This window comes from Gobius niger, assembly GCF_951799975.1.
Source record: "Gobius niger genome assembly, chromosome: 17".
Classification (NCBI taxonomy): domain Eukaryota; kingdom Metazoa; phylum Chordata; class Actinopteri; order Gobiiformes; family Gobiidae; genus Gobius; species Gobius niger.
Window position 1 is genome coordinate 13199142 of NC_136868.1, and position 26873 is coordinate 13226014.

Consider the following 26873-nt stretch of genomic DNA (forward strand, 5'->3'; position numbering starts at 1 on the left):
TTTTAATATGGAAATATGCAATTGCAGGAAAATGTTTCAAGTAGTTATCTGTGCTGGGCTGTTTTTTTAATTGAAGACTTTTCACCTCTCATCCATAAAGCTTCCTTAGTTCAGCTGTTCTCCTGGTTGCAAACTGGGCCTGTACTTATATCTATGGCTTGTACTGAAGAAGTACAAAGGCCAAAGAGAATATTTGGATTGAGGAAGCTACTACATGGATGAGAGACGAACAATCATCCATCCATCCATCCATCCATCAATCCATCCATCCATAGGCCACAGTGTCAGGAGGCTTAGCAGGGACTTTCCTCAGCTCCTCCATGGGTGGGAACCCCCAAAGCGTTCTCAGGTCAGCCAGCAATGTCTTCCCTGTGGACTCCTCCTGGTTGGACATGCCCAAAACCCCTCTCGGGGGAGGCGTTCAGGAGCAGAACAGACAAATGAGCCCCCTCTCAGTTGGCTCCTCTCGCGTGATGGAGCAGCGACTCTACTTCAAGCTTCCCCATGTGACTGAGTTCCTCACCCTAACTCTCAGGGCCTTGTAGCCACAGCTGCCCCAGGGGTAGACTGACCGAAGCGAGGCTGCAAATCTGCACCATCCGACCACTCACTCACACTACATTCACCCCAGGCTTCCTGGTGTTCCCAAACGGTCTCCTATCGAAGTATCAACCAGGCCCTTCCCTGCTTAGGTTCCGAGATCTGATGGGATCGGGCAAAGGTGATATGGCCCTAATATACAATGTATTAGTTGCTTTAAAAATATAAAGCATAAATAAAAATTTAAACCCTTCACACTGATCACCTAAATCAACCTAAAACTATAATTTAAGGCTAATTTCTAGTTAAAAAAAAGTATTATTTTTTTTTAAGTGGGGGGCGACAGTGGCACAAAGTCGACTCACCCGATTTATGTTGCTTTCAAGGACTTGCTTCATCACAGCGTCATTGGCCAAGTCCAAGGCTGTTTGGCCTGTAACACACATACATGCAAAACAAATCAAGTCAATGGATTATTGACAAACTACATGCTCACAAACTACAAGCCCAACACAGTTCGAGGCACATCAAGATTGATCAGGTAGGACAAATTTTATTTATTTGCTATTAAATCTGAGGCTACTGCAAGTATTCAACAATTTGCAAAAATAGTAAATAGTACCTTTTCAGTGGGTTTTACACAGGATTTCCTTTGTACATTTCTCCACTAGTGCAAATGTGGTCATGTAGACTGAATAACTAGAGACTTGATAACACCCTGAATACTGTCATTTACTTAACATTGCAGTAGCACCACCAACATTCTACATTTGGCTCACAATATGTATAAATTATCTTGGTTTCTGCAGAGGGTTGTCTTTGTGACCTGATATGATCTTTTCAGCTTCATTGCACAATGAACAATATCACAGTATCAGAGGTAATTTGGCGTTATTGCCATCATTGTAGGTGCGTCATACCCTGCTTATTGTTAATGTTGGGACTGGCTCCGCTCTTGAGCAGCTTCAGGGCGCACTGCTTCTGCCCACGATAGGCTGCACAGTGCAACGGCGTGTTACCCAGCAGATCCGTGCAGTTGATGTCTGGAGGCTTCTTCCTGCTGAGCTGGAGCCAAACGCATGCAACAAAAACAGTCAGGCGGAGGAGAGGGTTATTATTCAGGAGAACACCCAAGCAGAACCAAGCCTGTTTTTTGTACATCGCTAGAGCAATTAGACCAGTGCATTTCTGATACTCGTTGTTGATGCTTTTGGCACTTTGTGAATTTATAAAGTCTCACCAATTACAAAGATGGTACAATCTGAATAAGTTAAGTTTGAGAAACACTTGGCAATAGAGCATTTACTTTAAAGTTTGGGTTTGAAGGATTTAATCTTAATATTTCACAAACATATCCCACTTGTGTTTCTCGATATGATTTTTTTTTTTTTCTCAAATTGGTTATATTTCAATGAAAACGAGTGTCAAGTGAGGCGTTCAAGTATCTCGGGGACTTGTTCACGAGTGAGGGACGGATGGAGCGTGAGATCGACAGACGGATTGGTGCGGCGTCAGCACTGATGCAGTCGCTGTATCGTACTGTTGTGGTGAAGAGGGAGCTGAGTCGGGGGGCAAAGCTCTTGAGTTACCGATGGATCTACGTTCCCACCCTCGCAGGGTGGCTGGGCGCACCCTTCGAGATTGTGTGAGAAGCTCAGTTACCCGGGAGGAGCTCGGAGTAGAGTTGCTGCTCCTTCACATCAAAAGGAGCCAGCTGAGGTGGCTAGGGCATCAGTTCCGGATGCCTCCTGGTCGCCTCCCTCAGGAGGTGTTCCAGGCCTGTCCTAATGGGAGGAGGCCTCGTGGAAGGCCCAGGACACAATGGAGGGACTATGTCTCTGGCCTGTTGTCGCCTCGGGGTCCCCCCAGAACTGCTGGAGGAGGTGTGCGTGGATTGGGAAGTCTGGGCATCTCTGCTCAGACTGCTGCCTCCACGACCCGGCCTCGGATCAAGTGTAGTGTAGGAAAATAGATGGATGAATGATAACAATTGCAATTTATTTGCACATGGAGCCTTCATCTCCTCTGGCACGACTTTATGAAACTCTTTATGGAAGCTTTTAACGTGTACCCATGTAATCATAACTGTCCTGAAATATTTTTTTATTTGATAGGGACAAGTGAGAACAATCAACATGTAACACGCTACAACATTTACAGCCGAGGTTAATTTGCAATGTCCGTCCATAGTCTCCTTTGTCTTGATCCCACTGTCCTTGTATAAATTAGCACATTAAGTCTTTTTTTCCCTTATTTTTTTTTACTAGTATACATTCCCTTGCAATTTCAATTCAGCCTCACCGACTTGATCTCCAAAACATCGAACAGCGGTGCCTCTGATGTACTCACTCTTAATCCTATCCATCCTTTTCACCAAAGAGAATCGCAACACCTCCAGCTCTGCATCCTGTTCTTTGATCTGGATGCCACTGTATTTAAACCAAGCCACATGGCCAAACTCTCAGACACAATAAAAATATGTTAAGGTATAAGATTTTCCCCTCACCAATTGGGTTAGGGTGGACAGGTCTCCTTCTCGTGCTGCATCCAAAAGGCTCTCTTCTAGTTTTCGCTCCTCTGTCCTCTCAGCCGCTGGTATTAATGATAAGGTTATCATTTATACATAAAACCTCAACTTTTAACTACATGTACTGAGGATGTATTGATGTGTCAGGTTTGTGGCTGTCTCACCTTCTAACATGTCTCTGATCTCTGCGTTTTGAGTGACATCTTTGGGAATCTGTGCGGTCCCATTGATGACTGTTGCACATGCATCATAGTGTAGCAGCTGCATAACAACCTCCTAAAACATGCATAGTTTGATTAAACGGATGAATATGTGTATGCATATATTAAATTCAAAGCCATTTTAAACTTTCACCTTTCGACCTGTGAAGGCAGCTTTGTGTAGTGGTGTATCACCGATGTTATTGGGCAAATTAACATCTGCCCCCGCCTAATAGAAGACATGCAAATATTATTACCCTTGGGTTTGTCAAAACAAAATCAACTTTTATGAGAAACATACCCTAAGTAATTCCTCCACAACATCTTTGTGTCCAAAATAGCAAGCCAAATGAAGAGGTGTCCATCCTAGATTAGATTTACTCTTTCCTAAGAAAAAAAGAAAAGAAAATGTGTATTATTCATGCACATGGATCACAAAAATGCAATGCTATATCTTACGTAATTCTATTGTAGATTAAACAGTTATACAGTAGGTCTTGCACGAGGTCATTATTTTTAGACGATGAGGACGACTTAAAGAAAAAATTATGCAATGTATTGTATTCCTCATACAAACCATTAATCATTAGCAAATAAATGCTAAAGCAGGTATCCTAATGTGTTATATTGGAAGTTCAAGTAATCAATGATCTACTAAATTAAATGTTCTTATCTGACAATATAAAATGTATACACGTACAGGTACATTGTGACTGGTTTAGAGTCGCATACCTTTGCAGTTGATATTAATCGGTGTCTCTTGCCTTGATTTGGACAATAGAAGTATCTTGATGCCAGGAAGGTCACCATTCCTAGCACAATGCAAAAACTGTTCTTCTGGCTCCAACTCCTCCATGCACACCTACATAAAACAGGAGAGGGGACGGTTGATGCAAAAACTGCTGACATATACATAAAAGAATGCAATGGAGTGTTAAATGTAGGATTATTACTAAACTGATAGAGAGGTCGTCAGTCACTGGACCAGCCTGACGGGAAGTACATGCTCTTTCTTAATTCTTGGTTCACATGACTTTCTTCAATTGCATGTGTCATGTTAGTATGGCTTAGCTGTCAGAAGCCAACACCCACCAACGTATCTTATTTATAAACAGTGACAATTGTGAAAAACTGACGTAAAGAATGAGAAAAGCCAAACATTCTCGGATAAGATACAGTGCAGCCACTGTAGATGTGGTTGAGGTGTGGTAAACAAAAGGCTGGGCTGGCAAACAGGTTTACCTGTTGCCCTAAAGCATGTGACTCTAACTGCTTGTAATAGTTATTACATCAGAGTGGAATGAGAAAAGTACAGACAAATCAACAGATAATAATCTGCCAGTATGTTGTGATGATATATATTCATAATTATGCAGGCTAACCTCTTTGTGACAGTGTGTTTTTGTTAATCATGTAGAAACGTGGGTGAATTGAAAATATTACAAGCAATTCAATAATGTAGTTTATCTTTAGTATAACGGTGTATTACCCGTCTAAGCACTGGCTCATGACTTGTAAAGTCTGTAGGCTACTTGGAAGGTTTTATTTATTCTCCACATATGGCATTTATCAACTTCTTGACTGCCTTATATTAGAGACAAGAATATTATACAACTATAGTTTTGTTGCCTTAAAAATGCTCTGCTAAAAACAGTGACAAAAGACAACGGTATCAGTATCATTAGTTCATGGGTAACAGCTGGTTGAGCAAACAAAGGATGAACTTACAGCTTGAATCAGCAGTGAATAGTGAATTCCAGCAGCGTGACCAGGCAGGACAGGTCTCCCTCTCTCTCATACACAGGCCTTGTATGCTGCAGCATGTGATGTTTTAAGCCCATCTGAGCCGTGTTTGCCCCACAGTAGCTTCTTTTTCGCCTCAACGCAATCGTTTACTAGCGCGACATCAAACTGTGACACTACAGCTCATGCCTCATTTCCGCTGTCGAGACTTCATGACTTGAAGCTGACCGCTTGCGAAAGACTGAGTGACTGTCAAACGCCTCACACACGCGCGCCTCTGTCCTGTGTTTACATGAGCATCAGCTGATTTCACACAGCGGAAGTGTCGACTCCAACCACCGCGACCTTTCAGCGTAAAAGACCATATTTCATTCTTATATGGAAAAGATATAGACAAAAACTGCTCATCAACACACAATATTACAAATAAGGTTCACTTGAAATGCTAATCCAAATTATTTTCAATAAATACCCTAAAACTACCCAGAAAAAAAATTAACTATGGGCCACGACATTTGTTTACATCTTCCTTAACCCGGAAGTGCTCTATGCTAACGTGCTAGTTGCTGTCAAGTTTGTTAACACAGCACAAACTGGTTGATAAAAAAAATGTGTTTTATATTTTTTTGCTAAGTCAATTGACAATGAATCAAAAAGGCTATAAAATTGAGAAAAAAATCTAATCTAATCAGCTGATACATACAGATCATTTCTCACATAGTTTTAAGGCACTTTTACACACTAGAATTTTAACACATAATAAGGACATCAGTTCATTTTTAAAAGGAACAAAATTGGGGTTTACATTCAGGAATCTACACCTATGTAAATAAAATGTACTCAAAATTATGAAATTATTATACATATATTCTATTTATTTTTTTTATCTTTAATAAATACACCAAAATCTGCATGGGTACATTGTTCTTTACCTTCAACAAATTATATAAATCAACCCAAAATTTATGAACATTGTTACATTCATAAAATAAATGTTCTGGAGATTTGATCCATTTGACAAAATGTACACACGTTGTCTTGAAATTGGTATCTAATTCTTAAAAATTCTTTACAAGGGTATATATCATTCATGGATTTAAAGTGCACTTCTTTCATTTTAGGTAGGAGCGGAAATTATAGTTATTCATTTTCTGACCAATTTGGAGATAATACTTTCCTTTTCACATGGAGGGGGAAATATGTATTTGTTAATGAAGATCTTAAAATGGAATTATTACATTTTACATTAAACAAATTGGAGGAGAGTCTCACCAGGAGGGGGCAGCAGAGGTTAATGCAGGAGGAGGAGAGTCTCACCAGGAGGAGGCAGCAGAGGCTAATGCAGGAGGAGAGTCTCACCAGGAGGGGGCAGCAGAGGTTAATGCAGGAGGAGGAGAGTCTCACCAGGAGGAGGCAGCAGAGGCTAATGCAGGAGGAGGAGAGTCTCACCAGGAGGGGGCAGCAGAGGCTAATGCAGGAGGAGGAGAGTCTCACCAGGAGGAGGCAGCAGAGGCTAATGCAGGAGGAGGAGTCTCACCAGGAGGGGGCAGCAGAGGCTAATGCAGGAGGAGGAGCGTCTCACCAGGAGGAGGCAGCAGAGGGAAATGCAGGAGGAGGAGAGTCTCACCAGGAGGGGGCAGCAGAGGCTAATGCAGGAGGAGGAGAGTCTCACCAGGAGGAGGCAGCAGAGGCTAATGCAGGCGGAGGAGAGTCTCACCAGGAGGGGGCAGTAGAGGCTAATGCAGGAGGAGGAGAGTCTCACCAGGAGGAGGCAGCAGAGGTTAATGCAGGAGGAGGCAGCAGAGGTTAATGCAGGAGGAGAGTCTCACCAGGAGGGGGCAGCAGAGGCTAATGCAGGAGGAGGAGAGTCTCACCAGGAGGGGGCAGCAGAGGCTAATGCAGGAGGAGGAGAGTCTCACCAGGAGGCAGCAGCAGAGGCTAATGCAGGAGAATCCATAAGCTCACAGCCTATAGGCCAGAGTAACGCCTCATTCAAAAGCTAAGATCTTCAAAACTAAATGGAGCTTTTCCTTGCGTTGTTGCCACATTTTTTGCCACTTATTCATCGCTTTTTGTCACGTTTTTGTCGCACTTTCGTTGTGTTTTCTTCCTTATTTTCATCTCAATTTTGTCGCTATTTTGACCATTTTTTACCAAGACGCTTTTAGATTTGGGTAAAGCCAAACTGTGAGAGTTAAGAGATTAATATCTAATTCCTAACATGATTTATTGACTGACATTTACATTTTTCTGATTTTTCCACTAATAGAGAGCTTATTTTAAAACGAAAGATCCGAAATCTGCTCTTGTAATCTTCTTTTAGTCTTTGTGATTAATGTCACAAAATAAAACCATAAATTTAAACCTGGTTCGATCCATTATTCAGATTTCTTAACTGAAAATATGGGAAATTTGGGGCATTTGTATGCATAAAAGGGCTTATTTTTTATATGAAAACATGAAATGACAGAAAACTTGCAATAGTTTTTTTTTCTTATATTTAGGTTTCACATTGACATTGACATTTAGAAATGAGCCCACGTGCACTTCTTTAGAACCGCAGCAGTTTGATCAAGCTGTCCAATTAACAGAGGACAGTTTCCAGAGAAATTATAAGAGATGAAAAAGGCGATCAGATTTGTTTTAAGAACTAGTGAGGATTTAAGTTCAGATCTAAAACAATGCTCAAGTATTAATCAGTTCAAGAAGAAATATAAAGAAAACATTTTTCTTAAATATGAGACGACAGAACATACTCAGAAATTCATGCTTCACAAAGGGCCACAGTAAATCATCTCGCGGGCCGCATCTGGGCCTTGTGCTTGACACATGTGGCGTAAGAAGTAACGCTAAACACTGCTAGATTTAACCTGAAACGTTACTGAAAACATAGAATAGCCATCAAAATATATGTTGTAACCCACCTCTGTCACAGACGCAGACTTTTGCAGCTGCCCAACTGTTCATCTGCTGCTCCGTTACCAATTCATTTATGAAAACTTCAATGGAGTTTTTTAACCTCTTACCGCCCGCCTTAAGCGAGTGTATTTTCTCCAGTTCAGCTGGACCCACGTCTGAAAGTTTCTGGACTGGAGCTTACAGCCTTTAGGCCTGAGTAACACCTCATTTGAAAGCTAAGACCTACAAAACTGATCTAAACTGATTTTTCTGTGTTGTCGTCACTTTTTCACTTCCTTTTTTTTTCCCCATCTATTTTGTTGTGTTTTTGTCACAATTCTGTTTTGTTTTTGTTGCTGTTTTGAGGCTTTTTTGGGTCACTTTTTGACACTTTTTTGTTGCGTTTTCATCCTTTTTTTCTTCTCGTTTTTGTTGCTATTTTGATGCTTTTTTCAAGAAGCTTTTAGATTTGGGTAAAGCCAATCTGGAGATAGTGTGCTGGGATCAGGTGGGGGTTAAGAGGTTAATAGACTGCAGGGCTGCAGAGAGCGATCATGTGTTTAACCTCTTAACCCCGGCCTTACTACACATTTTCTTCAGTTCAGCTTCAGCCAAATCTAAAAGGTTACAGCCTATAGGCCAGTGTAGCGCCTCATTTGAAAGCTAAGGCCTACAAAACTCATCTAAACTGATTTTTTTCTAGTGTTGTTGCTGCATTGTTGTCACTTTTGGGGATTTTCCCCCCCAATGCTTCTTTGTTGCGTTTCCGTCGCACATTTTTCTCACTTTTATTTATTTATTTATGGTTTATTTGGTCGGGACAGTGCATGTTAATGAACATACATGGGTCTCATGCATGTAAACAAGCCACACCAGATTATAACCTTGGGATAATTTCCATCCGTCGTCCCTCCTGCACACTCTCAAGCACACTCTCATCCATCCTGCCCTATTGTACATGTTTTTAGTGGTAGGGGAACAGTTTCTGTTACTCTTTGTGGCTTTTTTGTAACACTTTTGTCACACATTTTTTTTGCTCTTTTGTGGCATTTTTATCCTCATTTTCGTCTCATTATTGTTGTTGTTTTGACACTTTTTCAAGAAGATTTAGGATTTGGGTAAAGCCGAACTGGAAAAAATGTGCTTGGTTCAGATGGGGGTTAAGAGGTTAAGAAGCTAACCCAGGCCTTTAGCTCATATCTATATATTTTGGTCCAATATGTATCTTACTAGCTGAGACCTGGCCTTTCGGCCGGGCCTCGCTAGTCTCCACATTTGATATTCTGAGATTATGAGTTAGTCCCTATAACCCGTCACTCAGTATAGCTGTAGACCCGCACTAAGTAGACCAGTGGTTCCCAACCCATTCCAAAAACTACATAAGATAACATATGACCTAAGACACAGCGGTTAGTGCTCGTGCCTCACAGCTCGAAGGTCCCGGGTTCGATTCCCACCTGGACGGGGCCTTTCTGTGTGGAGTTTGCATGTTCTCCCTGTGTCTGCGTAGGTTAGTGGTAGGTTATAAAAAAGATGTGCAATAGGTTAATCCTCCAGCCAGGTGTTTCTGACCACCAGCCTGGCCCCACATCATGGAGATGGGTCCCCGAGCGCCGGCCCATACTGGCAACTCACTGCTCCTACAGCTCGCCCCATGCGACACTGCAGAGAATTAATTTCTCTACAGAGATTAATACAGTATACCTTAACTTAACTTACTCAATGCGTTTGTTAAATGTGACGTCACACACAATAATAAGCTACTTCTGGGTCCAAACTGTTGAGAGTTCCACAGCAAAAACCCAACTTCATCTGAAAACTGCCAAAATAATAAATAAATCAATAAACTAATCAATAAATATATTGTCGAATAATTACCAAAATATCACTGCAAATGCTGAACCAAAAATATTATATTTTTAGTGGGGGTGGGACGCGTTAATTTTGTTTAACGCAATTAATCGTATTTCTCTCAATTCCACTAATCATTGGCTGCTAAAGTCTCAGCCTCTCTGCATTACTAGTTATGCTCCGTCAATAGGTCTGAAAAATTATAGAGCGTAAAAAAGTGTCTCACCAAGCAGTGAAATCAGAACTTCACAAGTGATGGAAAAAGAGCATTTATTTGTGTTATGGTTAGTCAGTCAAAGTGTTATTTTGTTAAAAATGTTATGTTTTTTCCACAAAAAAAGAATTCTACTGCCCTGCCATAATCACAATGTAATACAGTCAAAACTGTGACAAAATGTAAACACACAAAAAACGACAACACGTACAGCATCTCAACAACTATGACATTCCTATATTATATATGTAAAAATACTCCACAATATTTGGTTTTAAAAATACAAAAATGAATGTTTTTTTTTTATTCCACTACCTGTTGTACAAAAATCCAAACATGTTTCACTGTTTTGTTCATAAGTACGTTTTACACTAGTGCTCATTTGCATGATTTACCTCATTTACATTGCAAATCTTGTGTTGCATAATTTCTATGATTATTCAGACCTAATTCTTTCGCAACAAAATGATTTGCCATTAACAGGAGCCAATCATGCAGCATTATTATTATTAATGTGCTTGTTTTCGTACTCACTGCTGCATAATATTGATGTGATAAATCAGTGAAGGAACTGAAATAATATTAAGACCTAGTTCTAATTTCGCTTCACTCACAGAAACCTTTTTTCTTCTTTTTTGTGTGCAATTTAAAGCATTGAAAAAAACACTTTGTTTGAGAAATGTAGTTTAGATTTGAGGAGTTGGAGGCAGTGAACAGAGTTATGTTATCTTTCACCACTCTGTTGGTTAAAGATACAGTGTGTGAGGTTTAACATTTACAAAATGGGATACAAGGCATAACTTGCGATGCCGCAGGTGTTTTTTCCGTTTCGGAGCATCCTCATGTATCCTCCTTCACCCCAACTCGTGCCCCAACTGCAGCCAAAAACAGACAAACACACACCTCAGTGAAGCCAATGGTGCATATTAAACCCCGGTAATAGTCCTTGGACAGACCTGTTTTTGATGATCCAGTAGTCCTGTCCCCCCTCAGAGCCGTAGCCCACCAGCAGCACCGCGTGGCTCAGGTTACCAGGGTTACAGCTCGGCTCGTCGTAGATCCCTGTGACACAAATAAACTGGTTATGTTCAGCCGGCCGCCGGGGAAAGAAAAACATACACACATTTTTGTAAAACCTGAGTACACTTTATAAAAACATGTCGCTTTTGGCCGACCAGGAGACCATGTGTTTGAATCAGACGTTAATTGTGTTTAATTCAGGCTTGTTTAGTTGCAGTCCAAGTATTAGACAACAGGAGCTGCAGCCAAACAATGGTTTGCAGATGGATTCACTGTCACTTGATATGTTTATATGTTGCTGCTGCTTTTAATTGTTTCTTGATGTAAAGCACTTTGGTGTCACATTATTGACCTAAAATGTAATACATACTGTAAGTAAATGTGGCTTGGCATGAAAGGAGACAAAATTGTTCAGAAAAATAATTATCAGTGGAACATAGACACAAAGGGTTCACAACATAAGTTCACTGAAGCATGGAGACTCAAGATGTTGCTACATGTGTTACTTGTTTGAAGCACCTGAGCTGTAGAAGAGGAAGCTGGCGTGGTCCGCATCCATGGCCACAGTAATTGGTCCAATGGTCGCCACGGCATCAGCCAGTGCCTGTTCGTCTCCTTTAGGGATGAACCTGTAGTCCTTTATGTGGGCCACGGCCAGTCGACTGTCATAGAAACAGGGCTGAGTGTCCTGTTCAGGAATACACAGGTTACTAACGCAGAAGAACGGTGTTGAATGCAAAACATTATCAATCAATCAATCAAAAGAACTTTATCATCCCAAAGGGCAATTCTGATCGCTGTTCTCTGGTCATAAAAAAACAATAAAATGTAGACACATACAACCACATTCGATACATACGTCATGAACTGCAACTGCAATATAGGTGCTTTATTTGAAACCATAGAGAAACGGCCTACCACTGAAGTGTATGGGTAGTTGCTTGTTGACATGAGCCCATTGCTGATCACATAGTCGTACGCGTTTGCCATCCACGCCCCGCTGCACCCGTATGTCCCGTACGATTTGGAGCAGTCGACCAAGTTCTGCTCGCTCAGGGACACGAGTTGGCCATTCTGTTTGTACATCTGCCCCTCTATTGCTCCCGTGGTGCTGAATGCCCAACACGAGCCGCAGTACCCCTGTCAAAAATGATTTAGGACAGTTTAAAGAGGTTTGGGAGCAGTTTCAGTGGGGCGCAAAAAAAATCTTACCTGGTCCTTCACTTCACTGACATAACCTGTGTTCCTGTAGTCGACAAAAAAGGAGTCTAACTTGCGAGCGTTGGAGCGCAGTTTTCGTGCCGAGACCGCTTTGCCCCTCTTCACAAACTGGGCATCTATCACAGCACCTTGAAGGACTTGGTATTCCTGTCGTGTCTGCGTTTGAAAACCACAAGGAACATTATTTGTAGAGTGATTAATTTTCTAACTTTCATGGGTGATTAATGATGTGAATGCTCAGTTTTGAAGAGGAATAGACAGGCACTTAACCAGATCTCCGTATTTATTCATAGCCATGGCGAAGCCTCTCGAGCCCAAGAGAAACCCCTGATTACTGTCCTCAATCAGCCGCTTGTTCTCTTCCCAAATAGCCCTCCTCTCCATGTCATCCTACACACAAACATCAAGTGAATCAGCATTTATTATTGACAATATGGCAATAGCATTCAATAACTACGAAATATCAACATTAACAAAATTAGCATTATTTTACACCCGCCTTAACCTGGGGCTCCCAAAGTGGAGGTCGAGACCACACAGGGATCACTAAACTGGGCGTCCAGAGATTCTTTCAAGATATAAAGTTTTTAAACTTTTAAAAGTATATATTTTATCTCGGAAATTATGACTTATAGCAAAACTAAGTAACTCATGCCCCTAGAGGCCACAAGCGCCACTGCAGGTGTCGTAGCATGTTGCGATTTTTTACTCATTAATTGTCTGTGAGAGTAAATACTACACTGACAGAAAAGACAAAGGGAGAGAGGGATATTGTACATCCAATTACACAATGAAGATATTTTTTTTCACTCAAACTTGGTTGTATATACTGTTTAAGTGGCGCTAGCCCACAGTTAGCTTTGCCCGTTAGCCTCTATTAGTGTGTATTGGGGCTTCCGACCCAGAGGCAGGAAAGTTGCAATTGAGACACCGGGGGGAGACTAAAATTGCAACTAAATTTAGTCGACTAAATTTAAGAAGAATTTAGTCGGCTTTGCATTGATAATATTAATTATAATCATATTTAATCGTGTTCCTCTGCTTCATGTTTCTGCTCCACATGAACAAAGCTCAGAGCTGATCCTTTGGCAGAGAATTTACATGATCTGAGGCTCTTTCAGACGGTCAATAGAAGTTTGGATGAATTTAATCTCTCCTTCTCATTTTTATTTAGTCTTATTTTAGTTGACTAAAATATCTGGACATTTTAGTCATAGTTTTAACTTAATTTTTTAATTTTAGTCGTCAATAATTTTCTTTGACTAAAATTAAGACTAAATATGTTAGTCGACGAAATTAACACTGCCCCCCAATCATCTCATTAACACTTGTATTACCCCCAGAGGGACTACGCAAAGGATTTATTGAAGTAAACAAGTTACTTAGTTCTTCTTTAAGACGCCAAGCTGCAAATATAATTAATTAAAAATATAATTTGAAGAGATAGTCTGTCAGTATAACTGTTTCACAAAAATGATTCTGTATGATTTACTGCCTTGGCTTGCAATTTAATGTAAAGTAAGTAATGTTAACTTACAATAGTAAAAAGTTTAATTCAATTCAGCTTATAATAAATCATCAATCTATGACAAATGTGCGGTGGTTGTACATGGCACAAATGTACTATACCACCACAATACTTACTGACTACAGAACAGTAAAATAACCTAGTCTGGACTTAATTATTAAACTACTGGACGACCTATAACCTACACAGGTTGTTCGTATTTATGACCAAAACAAAATCCAGGCAAAAACTAGAACTAGGGCTGAACTAAGATAAAGCCAGGTTTAGCCCAGCTCCAGCGGAATAGTTTGCATAAGAGTCAAACCCTCTCTTCGTAGGTGACGCCGTGGTCGGACTTCCACATCTCCCACTCGGACGCGGGCATCTCCTCGGAGTCCAGGGCGGCTCCAGGGGGCGGTCCACATAACAGCAGGGAAAACAACAGCAGCAAACCGACCTGCAGAGCTGCAAGACAACAGACGCTGAAAAACCACAAACTAACTCATTGCCTGGAGTATGACTGCAATATTTAAAGTAACACTGCGGAACATTTCAGGTTGTCACAAGAGCAACTTAACTGTTGTATTTCGGAAAACATGAACCAAACCCGCTACAACAAACAAACAAACAAGCCTTTCATAAAGCAACTGGGAGAGGACATAATGAATCAAACCATTTGGCTACAAGTATATACCAAAAGTGGCAACATCAAAGTAAAATAAGTCAGGTCTGAGAAAAGGCGACCCTTAAAGATGTGTTGAGAGGCATTTTCCACAAATAAAACACCTGTGAAATAATAGTTGTATTTTGGTCTATTTTCTGGGTGAAATGTCATGCAGTCCACCTTAAGTCCACCTTAGCAGCAATAGTTAAGTTTCTGCTACAATGGGAAAGTATTTGGTTGGCTAATACAGCTGATGACCAAGGTTGGACATGTGCAGAAGTCAAGTGTCAAGTAATTTGTGGAAATATGAACAAGTTTGGTGAATATTTTCTAAAATTACCTTGTGCGTTACACTCACCTGCGCAGTTGTGAATAGATTCAGTCCCCATGTCTGCTCAGCTCCGCTCTTTGCGTCACCTTCACTCTCAGTCTCCCTGATATATAGCTTTGCAGTAAACACATGTTTTGGTGGACTTGGGTGTGAATCCCTAAATCAACACCTGAAGAGCTTATTAGTCGACAAAAATAGGACACATCCCTTCAGGTTCGCAGTAACACTTCTATTATCATTTGGAAAGAGCAGCAATATTGTAAATCCTCCAAATGGCAGGTTATAATTGTCCATAACATCTGACACACAACTTTCCAACAACTTTCACAATATACTGACGGCAAAGAAACTACACGCAATGCAAGAAAGTGACGTGATAAAGAGTAGTTTTTGAATACAGTGTTCTGTACTTCTTCTTGGAGTAATGTATTCATAATTTAAATGATCATTTTAATCCCGAATTGCTTGCATTTTTGTGTATGTAACAGTGTATTACAACTAATTTGTTACTTTTGTGACCAAAAAAAATGAAATGTTACGCAGTGTGGCTTTAAGGTGGATAACCAATAAACATCAATATCACAACACACATTTGGCCTCCTAATTTGGTAATAAAAATCAAGAGTCCAACAATTTTGAAGTAACAACACAGCCTTACTTAAGTATTCTACATTTTTGACCAAACAAACCCCTCCTCTTAAAGATCTGTAATTTGGCCTAAAACCTCTTGTAGGCCATTAAAGGCGCATTATGCAACTGTTAATATGAAAAAATAAAGTTGACATTTGTGCTTATTCTACCTTGTAGTGACCCAGCAGCTGTATGAGTGGTCATCATGGCACCTTTACTTTCCATAACAGTGGTCTCGCAACGTACTAGAATGAGAGGGTCCGTCAGCAGTGAAAACGTAATTGCTCCTGGAGCGCCATAGATGCCACTGTGATGGGAAGCAAAGGTTCCATGCTGACCACTCATACAGCCGCCAGGTCACTACAAGGTCAATTACGCAGGAATGTCATCTTTTTTTTTTACATGAAAAGTTGCAACTTTAAGTAGTGATGGTAAGAATAATAAAATAAATATTTCCCCATAAAACAAGCGGGGGTGACCAAAATGTTGTAAGAGAGGCTTGATATAGGCTAATTGTACTCAAGTAAAAAGTAAACACTACTTTGGTACTGGTATTTGGGCATAAACATCTGATCATTGTGATATTAGTGATGTCACCCAACAAACAAAACACAAAATACTGCCAAAAGTGTGATGTTTCTAAACAGTACTTGTATTGGCTCCATGTTTGTTACACACCCACCTCGTTACACCCACCTCGGATGAATGTTTGCAATATGCTCCCACCACATGGATGAACGCATGCCTCCACATGGCCTCAAATGACACTACTGTGCGTAAGCAGCAGCTCCCCCTGGCGGCACGTGAGCGCCACCGTCACTGCAGATGAGCTGACCGCCGGTGCATCTGTGCCGTTATGTCCGCGCCGCCGCCAACACCCAAACACAGTGCGGCAAAACAAGCATAATGGACGACTGCGCTACGACCTGAATCATGAGTCACGAATGAGGTGCGCAGGATCATGTCTTTTAAGGTAATTCTTTGCATCACTCTTTGACACACAGCTGCGAGGCCCAATGCAAACAACGCATCACCTGCCCCACTGTGCGTTCAGACACTGGTTTATTGTAATAACGTGCTACATTGGGGAGGAAATAACCCGGAGGAAATAGACGGGATTAAGTTGGTTTTGCATAGTTTTCCCTTTGATGAAATTTACTATTATTATAGTGTCTACCCCGTGCATGAATGAAAACAGGCACAGTACTGCAGCCACTGCAGCCAATGTTATGATGCTGCCGATTACTCATTAAACCGATTTAATTGCATGATGATAGTAATCCTCTTCACATCCAAAGCCTCTCCAGCCTAAATGCTTACAGATGCTGCACAATGTGTTGCCTTTAGTTTATATTGTCTCCAAATAGGATGTCTTTCACAGTTACAAGCCATATTTTTCACTGGATGCAATTTAATTATTTGTGAAGATTTTGCTTATAATGTTGACATAGCCTACAAAGTCTAAGCTGTAAACAATGCAATGCTTTGATTTTGGGAACTATCAATTAAGCCTGTCACGATAACAATTTTGAAGTTCGATATATTGAGGCAGGAAAGTATCTGCCAACTGTCAATTCTCAGGCATTAAAATGACAGTAAACCTTTGTAAACCTAAAAGTGCATCGTCATATCCTAAAATACCACATGAGCTGCAATAAACATGAAATATAAAGTAACTCAATTTGCTTCAGTTACAAATCTAAGTTTTACAAAGAAAACATAGCGGGGAATGCTAAGAAATGTACAGACGATAATCATCGGGCCAAAAATATATTTTTTATCTGTTATTTTTTGAACGATAAGTCGATATAGTAATCGTGACAGCCCTACTATCATAGGTGCATCGTAGAATACATTGCATTTTGTTAATATATAGCAGGGATGTCCAAACAACTGTCCCACAGTTCGGCTGTGGGAACTTTATTTGTTCGGCTTGGAAGCTAACAAATAATAAATCATAATCTTTGAAGTGTCAGTTGTTAAGACGGTAGATGTAAAACTCAGTTGACCAAAGTGGATTGTGAGAGTAAGAGAGTTACAAGCCAAATCAAAATTACAATTCAAGCAAGCCCTCGTTATTAAAATATTGCTCAGAAATTTATTTCTGATTGCATTGGGGCACTACGACCTGGAGTGTGCCTCTTGTTGTCAAAATGATGCTGTTGTTCGTCCATCACCACAGAAGCTGGCAATGGACAACTCCTTGAATGGCTCATATTGATTTTCTCCAATAGCACTAAAGTGTTGTTTACTATTTTGTGGTGTCATTCCTTGTTCTCGTCCCAATAAATGCCTAGTCAAGCATCTATTGATAATTTTATTTTGCAAACAGTTTCAAATAAAATTGAGGAGAAATATAGACCAGTAACAACAAAAACAAGCTGTAGTTTGTCCTTCAGTTCAACATTTAATTCAATGACTAATTGGCTCTATCCAACCAAGCAAAATAACTTTAGCCATATTTAGTAATCAATCATTATCAGTTCTATACAGACACAAGTTAGTATATATTTTCTTTCATGACATCATCAGTCGCCATTTGTGTCGTAAGTAAAATAACAAATAGTAAATCAACTACTTCACTAGTTTACTACTAAAATAATTGTTACTTTCAGCCCCAAAGGTTTTATCATTACTTTCTATCATTTTTATATGTAAGACCACAGGGGTTACATTTGATAAAAGTGGTCAGTTTGCCCACAAAGTTATATCCATTATCGGCCTGAATCACCCTGCGCTCCATTGTTTTCTCTCAGCTCATGCGTCTAATACTATAATGGTGGTCTGAGGCCAGTGCTTGTTGTGTGTATTTACTGCAGAAGGAGACTCCCCTGGCTAATGCAGTGTTTTGGGCGGCTCGACAGGGGAACCTGGCTTTACTGCAGCTGCTCCTGAACTCTGGACGAGTGGACGCCGACTGCAGAGACACGGTACAGACACTGCACGACCCGAACAGCTTTGAAACAGTCCCACGTCAGTCTTGTCTACAGGGATGCATTAACCCACAGTTTCTGCAAGTAATTGTCAATATACACTTTCCTAACCAAAAAAGCCTTCTCCAGCACATGCCAAAGATTCTCAGTGCAGTTCAGATCTGGACTCTGTGGCGGCCTGATATTGTCATCTCTTAAAAATACCTGTGCAAGGGAAGAAGTCATCCATTGATGGAATAACCTAGTCATTCAGAATGATCTCATTCTTTGGGCCTGATCTTGTGTTTCAAAACGCAGACTATAGCGCAACGTTTTGCACTTATTAGGAGTGCACTTTGACAGTATGAAGTAAGTGGGGTGGAGAAACAACAGTTATGTTATGAACAACAGCCTTTTTCCTCCAACCAGACTGCACTGCCAGGAAGGGGCAAGGGGTTGTGGGGGATTGGGGGGTGAACATGTGCATTTGTTTTGCTCTCTCTCTCTCTCTCTCTCTCTCTCTCTCTCTCTCTCTCTCTCTCTCTCTCTCTCTCTCTCTCTCTCTCTCTCTCTCTCTCTCTCTCTCTCTCTCTCTCTTTTTCTCGACATCAACATTGTTTAGCTCACAATGGGGTGAATGGCAAGACCAGTTTATTTAATTCATACACAAGGCATTCACAGCACTTTGAATTGCCAAACTAAAACCTCAATAAAGTTTATAGTTTGACCTGTGAAAGCCTATCATGCTTAAGGAAGAACACAAGTTATGTTATACTGTATTAATCTCTGTAGAGAAATCTCTGTAGAGAAATTAGTTCTCTGCATTTGACCTGTAGGAGCAGTGAGCTGCCAGCATGGGCCGGCGCTCGGGGACCCATCTCCATGATGTGGGGCCAGGCTGGTGGTCAGAAACACCTGGCTGGAGGATTAACCTATTGCACATGTTTTTTATAACCTATGCAGACACGGGGAAAACATGCAAACTCCACACAGAAAGGCCCCGTCCAGGTGGGAATCAAACCCGGGACCTTCGACCTGTGAGGCACAAGCACTAACCGCTGCGCCACCGTGCCTATAAGGCAGTGCAATGTAAAACAGGAGCCGAACATCAGAGCAGTCACCTCCTCTTGCGATGCCCTCTCGCAAGTGGCGAAGGCGCACAGCGCAATATCTCCACTACTCAGAAAATCTCAATTTGCTCGAAGCCTGCGCCAGGCACAAGATCTGGCCTATAGTGTTGCTCAATCTAGACCTGACCAACTGCAGCAGACCCCAGATCATAAGAATAAGCTAAATCAAGTTTTTTTGGGGGTCAGGCAGTGTGTTTCACAAACACAAAACCAAATTCCTATTTTGAGTCTCTTTATGAATCCCTTTGTCAATTGTCTTATATTCTAGTAACACATCAGAAAGATGTCATTTATTATCTAGTTTTCCCTGTGTTCAGTACGGGACCACAGCTCTGATGGTGGCCTCCTACAGCGGACACTATGACTGCGTGAAGGAGCTGATCATGCAAGGAGCTGACATCAACTACCAAAGAGAGGTACAAACGCACTACAAAGTTACTTTCATTCACTCACTGGCTTAATGTTGTGTCATGGATGATGCTTATTGGCAATAAAAACATTCAAAGTTTTACTGCAAAACTTCTCATCGCTTCTCAGTCAAATGGCTCAACAAAAGTGAGTTGAACTGTATAAATACTGCACAAGAGTATGTGGAGGTGAGAGTGTGAAGGAATGTGCTGCTCAAGAAAAAATAGAATGAAACCAAAAACAAAGGGGGTGAAAATAACTAGTCATTATTTTATCTTTCATGAATGCATCAGCCTACTTAGAGTTTGAGATTAAAGAGTCGATCTGTTCAGGTCCTTGATTCGCATAAAGCACATAAAGGCCACTGCTGTTTGGTTTATTGGAGAGAAAATAGAGTTTATTTCTAAGGAGATTAAAAGCATTCATGCATTTACATTTAAATTGAACCATTTCTCATCTAATCGAGCAATTTCTTACAGCTTTGCAAGGAGGTATGAAGTAGTTACTGACCAAAAATGTGCATAATTAAAACTGAATATAAAATGTCCATTGTAGGGCTGAAACAACTAATTGATTAATCAACAAATATGATTATTAAAATAGTTGTCAAATATTTTAGTCATTGATAAATCATTTACACGGATTCAGAAAGAGTAAAAATTACTTGAAAATGTGCTATTGATAAGAAACTATGTTATTTCTAAGGTGAGGGTGTATAAAGTGTTTTGTACATTGTAAATTTCATAGATATTACCTGTCTGTGTCTGAAGGCAATTATCCAATCAGAAAACAGAATTAGCTCCACTCTTATTGTTAACAGATACTTAAAGAAGAACTAAGTAACTTGTTTACCTTAATAAATCCTTTTCGCAGTCCCTCTGGGAGTAATACAAGTGTTAATGGGATGATTGGGGGGTCTTTCATCTCCCCCTGGTGTCTCTGGCCAGAAAACCGCAAAGCTAACTGCGGGCTAGCACCACTTAAGAAGTATTTACAGCCAAGTTTGAGTGAAAAAAAAATATCTCCATTGTGTAATTGGATGTACAATATCCCTCTCTCCCTTTGTCTTTTCTGTCAGTGTAATATTTACTCTCACGGACAATTAATGAGTAAAAAAAATACAACATGCTACGGCACCTGCAGTGGTGCTTATGGCCTCTATGGACATGAGTTACTTAGTTCTGCTTCAGGACTCTCTCTCACTTCCTCAATCCCAGCTCCTGTCCCCGATAAAGTCTCGAATCAATCAATAGTTGCAGCCCTAGTCCATAGTGATTGACGATAAAAAGTGAATAAGTGTTTTCATGATGTTATTTGAAATGCTCACATTAAATATAAAAATGTAGTCATAAAAGTGAGTAACAAACTAAATAAGAAAGGGAAAATAGAATGGACTAGAAAGCCAAAGAACCGGATGTACTTTGCTTAATTGGTGGGTTTTGAAAATGGCAGGCGCATTACCCCTTAACCTTATTCCATTACAGTCATGATCAGGTATTTAGAGGTGAACTCCTCAGCACACTGGCGTAAAGGAGCAGGTAAATAGCCGTGTCTTTCCTGTGCCTGATCAGACAGGTTCCACGGCTCTGTTCTTCGCGGCGCAGCAGGGACACCATGACGTGTGCAAGCTGCTCTTTGAGTTCGGCGCCTCCACTGACTGCCAGACAAAGGTATGCTGCTGTGGGCACAATGACGCTGGCTGGGGTGGGTATATAACTGTGGGCGGATGGGAAAAAACAGCTCTGATCCAAACATGTCTGAAGCTGTGAGTGAGTCAGAGAATCAGCAGCTTTGAGGATTGGACATAAAGGAAAATCTCAACATAAAAACAGATTTACTGCATTTAAAGACATGTTTGATAAGAAGTTTGTGAATCCCCATGCGGCTAAAAATAGACTGATGTATTGTCATAGCACAGCAGAACAGAGAACAATTGTTTGGAAAGCACATATAAAACAAACTTTGATTTACAATTGATTCTAAAAAACAATGTAGTCTAATCTTTAATCTCTGCACTAGTGTTTGTGCCAGGCCTTGTTGAATACATAAAACTTTGTTAGCAAAGGGGTCTCTGAGCGCTGTGGGGGGATTTTCCAACAACTTAACAGCAACATTTTGTAGCAAGTGATCAAAAACAGGCAAGTTTATTTGCCATCAGTGTGGGACCCGGAGACATGAACTCGAGACATTGCACTGGTCTGATGTTATGCTTCCACATGAAGAGGGATAAATGCCCTCTGTTGTGCGTCATACTGATATGCAAGCCAAAACATACAGTACAGAGCTGGTGCAGCTGTGCAGCATGACCCAATATGATTAATGGCAATTTGAGTTTATTCTCTTTGATAAATATTTGGAAAAAGTTGCATAAAAAGGATTTTTTTTGTTTAGATACATCCGATCCTGTTTATATTGTGCATTTTTCTGATGTATTTTGCACGGACTGTTTCTTATGCGTAGGACGGTGGCACTGCCCTCACTGTTGCCTCTCAGTACGGACACTCCAAGGTGGTGGACGTCCTGCTTAAGAATGGAGCAAACGTTCATGATCAACTAAATGTAAGTGCCTCTGCACCTCCTTCTTCTTGCAAAGTTGGTACAACGCCAGATAACCTCTCTCTCGTCTGGGATGTGATCTTTAGTCTTCCCTCGTGCACTCAGTGAGGGTCTTGTCGAGTCTGTTTCCCCCCAGAAATACAAATCCCACTATCACTCACCAAAATGGAATAGTTATCAGTTTTTCATGAATTACACATTGCTACATTTATGGGTATTTCATAGCCTGAGAATACCCGTGCTGCTGTGTGCGCTCAAATCATTTTGAACTGCACAACAGCTTGGGGACCATGGTCGAAATTTTCGCAGCGATTTGGGGAAAATCACAGAACGAGGAGGGACGGCAAGACAATGACGCACTATTCAATATACGGAAGCTTGTAATGTAGTTTATTTACGGATAAATAAATAAAACGTTTATTTACGGATCCATCATGAAAGCAGCAACGGCATATCTTAATCAAGCTTTAGACCGTGTTCTAAATAGTTTAGCTCGAAAGTTTACAGCGGGTACGTCATACGTCATCAGATACGATGATATGATTGGCAATGGCTACGTGCAGACGCATGATAGACATTCGTAGCATCCAATAAACAGCTACCTCTCATAGGAGAGGTGTGGTTTATGAATTAGCGGTCCCCAGATTAAATCTAACTTGTGACCACTTATCACTGTATCACTTTATGCACCATATGTAAATCCAATCATGTTGTTCTGTGTCAATTGTTGCCATATTTTACCTCTTATTTTTATCTTATTTAATTTAATATTCTTATGCATGCCCCTAAAGCCTTATAGCTTAAAGTTTATAGCTTATTTTCATCTAAACTCTGTGCTATATGTTTTTTATGTTTAATGTTACACGTCTCACGAAGAAAAATTCCTAGTTTGTGAACCTGTTTACAAACAATGGCAATAAAAACTGTTCTGATTCTGATTCTGATTCTGATTCTGATTCTGATATTTTGTCTGGCGATAGCCAGGCTAGGTATTTCACAGTGTTTTTATGATACAGATCTGACTCTTGCTAAAATATATTACATTTTATTTTTATGTTTTTCATAGTTTTATAGCACACAAAAAAGCATTAACCCCTGAAGATTCAGGTCTGTTAAAAAAAACTGTATCTTCACAGTCTCAAGATAAGACCAGTGCCTTGTTCGAGGTCTACATTGTCAAACTACTGCAATTTATCTTTCTCTGCTTTTAAAAGCAAAAAAAAAACTTTCAGTAAAGTTGGAGTATGGATAAAAGATAAAGCTCTTTGAATTCCCTCAACAGTGAGGCTGATGCCTGCATAATGTGAACCTTTTTTTTGTTTTTAGGACGGGGCCACTTCCTTGTTCCTGGCCACTCAGGAGGGTCATGTGACAATAATCCGTCAGCTGCTGTCGTCCGGTGCCAAGGTGAACCAGAGCAGAGAGGTAAAGTATAGACAAGTCCACGTTTGCATTTTCCATTCATTACTGTAAAGGACACCTTGCAGAATTTTGCTGGAGTCTGCTCTATTTCTACTACATTGATCCTTATCTGTGCTCTTGTGTCAGGACGGCACTGCCCCCCTGTGGATGGCAGCTCAAATGGGACACAGTGAAGTGGTGAAAGTGCTGCTCTTGAGAGGCGCAGACAGAGACGCAGACAGACAGGTAAAGTCATAAGGATTGAGAGTTGGGACAGCACTGAAATGCCAAGTGTTGCCATGTTTAGCTGTAGGTACCACCAGACCTACACATTATTAAAAAAAACAACTACAGTTTGCTGGAACTGTATAATAATAACTTTCTGGAGAGCTGTCTCAGGACCCACCAGTTATCAACACCAATTTTCATTTTGTTTTACCCTTTAAAACCGGTCTCTTTTATTTTTCCCTTTACTACAGAAAAACTGACAAAGAGTATCTGCCCTGGCCATGATTTGCTATAAGCATTACACTTAGGAAAAGAGATAAAGCAACAGGGAGTGGAATTGTCCAAATGTACAGGACACCAGACCCTAAAGTGTATTTGTGGAGATTTATTTACAAAGTTATTAGACTGTGTAAACTTTCTGAAGTATAGAAATCAAACTGTAAAGGATCCCATAACACTTTTTTTGCATAATGTCTTGGCACAAGTCTTGATTTTTTGTTTCCTTGAAGGACGGTACGACAGCACTATTCAAAGCTGCCTTAAAAGGACATTGCAGTGTCGTAGAAGAACTTCTCAAGTTCTCTCCGTCCTTTGGCCTCCTAAAGGTACAGTTTTTAAATATAGAGCTGCATGTTAACATTACCGTTGTGAACTCATTATAATTGTTTCTTTCCTGTTTATAGAACGGTTCTACAGTGCTCCATGCTGCAGTGATGGGAGGCAATCTGCGCACAGTACAGTTGTTGCTTGGAGCCTGCGCTGACCCAATGTTACGCAATAGGGTATAACATTTTACACAGTTATACCAATTCCCTAAAAATAAAGTGTATTTAGCAGTGCTTTACAATATATTACCAAACTACTCAAAATCACTAAGGTCTTTCGTCTGAGATTTGAATTTCTTTCTTACAGAATAATGAACTTCCGGCCGATGTCACAAAGAACGAGCGCATCCTTAGACTGTTACGTCCCGGCATCTGTAACGGACCCAGTTGATGCTGGACGAGCCCCTGAGCTTCGATGATGTGCACTAGAAGATAATCAATTATTAAACCTAAAAGTCATCCAGCCTGCTACTGTGTCGTATAATAACTAAACGAATGTCTGCCATTAATACAGGTGCACTGACTATTGTGGATATGCAGAATTATGTTATATGCATAGATTTCATACATGAGTGACATTTCAAGCTTTTAATTATCTTATAAAACATTCTTACTGGAGGTCACGAGTGATTGAAGCCTATTAGTAATGTAACATTGGTATGCCCTGGACAGTGGACAGATTGTCACATAGCAGGCATAAAAAAAAAGTCAGTCCAAATCAAATGAATTGGGCAGTATAGAGCTACCACTTGCATGTTTTTGATGATTACAGGCAGCAATGACAGGCTCCATCAAGGGAGATTTAAAGTTTCAGTAAAAACGGTCGGAGGGTGTTTTAGAGTTTCAAAGCGGTGCAAAGAGAGATACTCATTGAATGGCGGTGCACCCTTTTGCACCCCTCCCTTTGAGGGACCTCCTATACGGGCCTGCAAAATAGCCTAATGTCCTAATTTCTTGAGACAGAATTTTGGTATTCATTTTTTTTTAACCAAGTTGCACTGCTTTGGTGTCATCTCCTCTTTGCTGTGCTATATTAATTTATAGCGTTTACTGCAAGTGTTGTAATATACAGTATTTGGACAATTTTATTTCGCTTTTATAATAAATGTAATAAAAAACTGACAGCCAAAGCACAGGTGACGGTGCCTCTGTGTTGGTGTCCTAGGTTTGTGTTCACAGTGTATAGTGTATTTGTGTAAAGTGAATTTATCAAGTTAAGCCAATATTTCCACTAGAATGGTATTAACGCTATTACAGCCTTTCTGAATATTGGGACATGGACATCACATACAAAGGGGTAGGATTTCCAGTGGAACCATACATACAAGTGCTTTGAGTGCCTAATGTAGAAAGCGCTATTTATGAGACTATTCACCATTATATTATACCCATATATTCATAACTTCTTTTTCTTTCCTCTTCTCTTTCTTTCACTCATGTACAATGCGATTGACTGCGGAAATGCGGGAAGCGAATGCAGAAATTGCATAAACTCTTCAATTTGCATAATCTAATTTGCATAAACTGGTAAAATGCATAAAATGTCATGTTGCATAAACTGTATAAACTGCATAAAGTGGTAAAATGCATGAATGGGTTAATTTTCATAAATTATGTAAATTGCATAAACTCTTTAAAATTATAAATCCTAAATGGCATAAACTCTTAAGTTGCATAAACACTTTAATATGCATTAATTGGTTAAATCCCATAAAGTGGTTACTTTGCATAAATTATTAATGTTGCATAAACTTTTATATCCCATAAACTGGTCAAACTGTTGAAATGGCCTCAGTGCTTGATTGGCAGAAGCTGCACAAATGGTTGAAAGTCCTGGAGTCTCCCGATTGGCTGGATTCCCACATACACACCAATGCAAAAATTTCAAACTCTCGTATAAAAAAACTGGAAAACTGCAGAAGGACAATTTTTTCTCAAAACCCACAAGTTGCAGAAGCTGAACATGCACAAAGTGCAGAAGTAGCAGAAAATGCAGAAAAAAGTGCAGAAAAGCATGGATTTGCGGCAGCCCCATTATAAGTCAATGGGAAAAATCTCCGACATTTTGGCCGATTGCGGAAAAACTGTAAATTGCATAAGTCCCAAAAGTAATAGCACCCTTCTCCTCAACATGCGGAACGTTTTGATGCATAACTTGCATAAATTGCACAAAGCATGAAGGTGCTGAAAGCTCTAGAAAATCGGGAAAAAGATGGAAGAGGAATAATAATAAAGAACATGAAAACCAATAATTGACTGCGGAATTCTTCCGCAGTCAATCAATGAG

General features: G+C 40.3%; 2 protein-coding genes and 1 pseudogene across 3 annotated transcripts in view; 1 reads left to right on the forward strand and 2 right to left on the reverse strand.

Moving 5' to 3' along the window:
• Positions 1–5315, reverse strand: part of LOC306977029 (oxysterol-binding protein-related protein 1-like) — a 31867-nt pseudogene extending 26552 nt beyond the window's left edge. The window contains exons 1-7 of the transcript XR_013794305.1: positions 4996–5315; positions 4000–4129; positions 3569–3654; positions 3232–3496; positions 3047–3132; positions 1461–1605; positions 906–973 (exon numbers count right to left, since the gene is read on the reverse strand). The product of XR_013794305.1 is annotated as an oxysterol-binding protein-related protein 1-like (transcript). The remainder of the gene's footprint in view (positions 1–905; positions 974–1460; positions 1606–3046; positions 3133–3231; positions 3497–3568; positions 3655–3999; positions 4130–4995) is intronic.
• A 5433-nt stretch (positions 5316–10748) lies between these two features.
• On the reverse strand, positions 10749–16207 carry cts12 (cathepsin 12; the record flags this gene model as incomplete). The annotated part of the gene is made up of 9 exons (XM_079575192.1): positions 16073–16207; positions 16029–16042; positions 14047–14186; positions 12485–12604; positions 12206–12370; positions 11912–12133; positions 11513–11681; positions 10930–11035; positions 10749–10848 (listed from the first exon to the last, which is right to left on the reverse strand). Exons 3-9 carry the CDS (start codon positions 14104–14106, stop codon positions 10749–10751), a joined length of 942 nt encoding a protein of 313 aa, XP_079431318.1. The 5' UTR covers positions 14107–14186; positions 16029–16042; positions 16073–16207.
• ankrd29 (ankyrin repeat domain 29) lies at positions 16170–25391 on the forward strand. Its single transcript, XM_079575193.1, has 10 exons — positions 16170–16319; positions 18166–18276; positions 19706–19804; positions 21368–21466; positions 22257–22355; positions 23679–23777; positions 23901–23999; positions 24491–24586; positions 24665–24763; positions 24894–25391. Exons 1-10 carry the CDS (start codon positions 16308–16310, stop codon positions 24975–24977), a joined length of 897 nt encoding a protein of 298 aa, XP_079431319.1. The 5' UTR covers positions 16170–16307; the 3' UTR covers positions 24978–25391.
• The last annotated feature ends 1482 nt before the right edge of the window (positions 25392–26873 follow it).

What these genes read in the sequence shown, in the direction of transcription:
- ankrd29 (XM_079575193.1), top strand. An exon ending in AGGTGAACCAGAGCAGAGAG is followed by an intron (nt 23,778 to 23,900) that starts GTAAAGTATAGA and finishes CTCTTGTGTCAG; the next exon opens with GACGGCACTGCCCCCCTGTG. An exon ending in CGTCCTTTGGCCTCCTAAAG is followed by an intron (nt 24,587 to 24,664) that starts GTACAGTTTTTA and finishes TCCTGTTTATAG; the next exon opens with AACGGTTCTACAGTGCTCCA.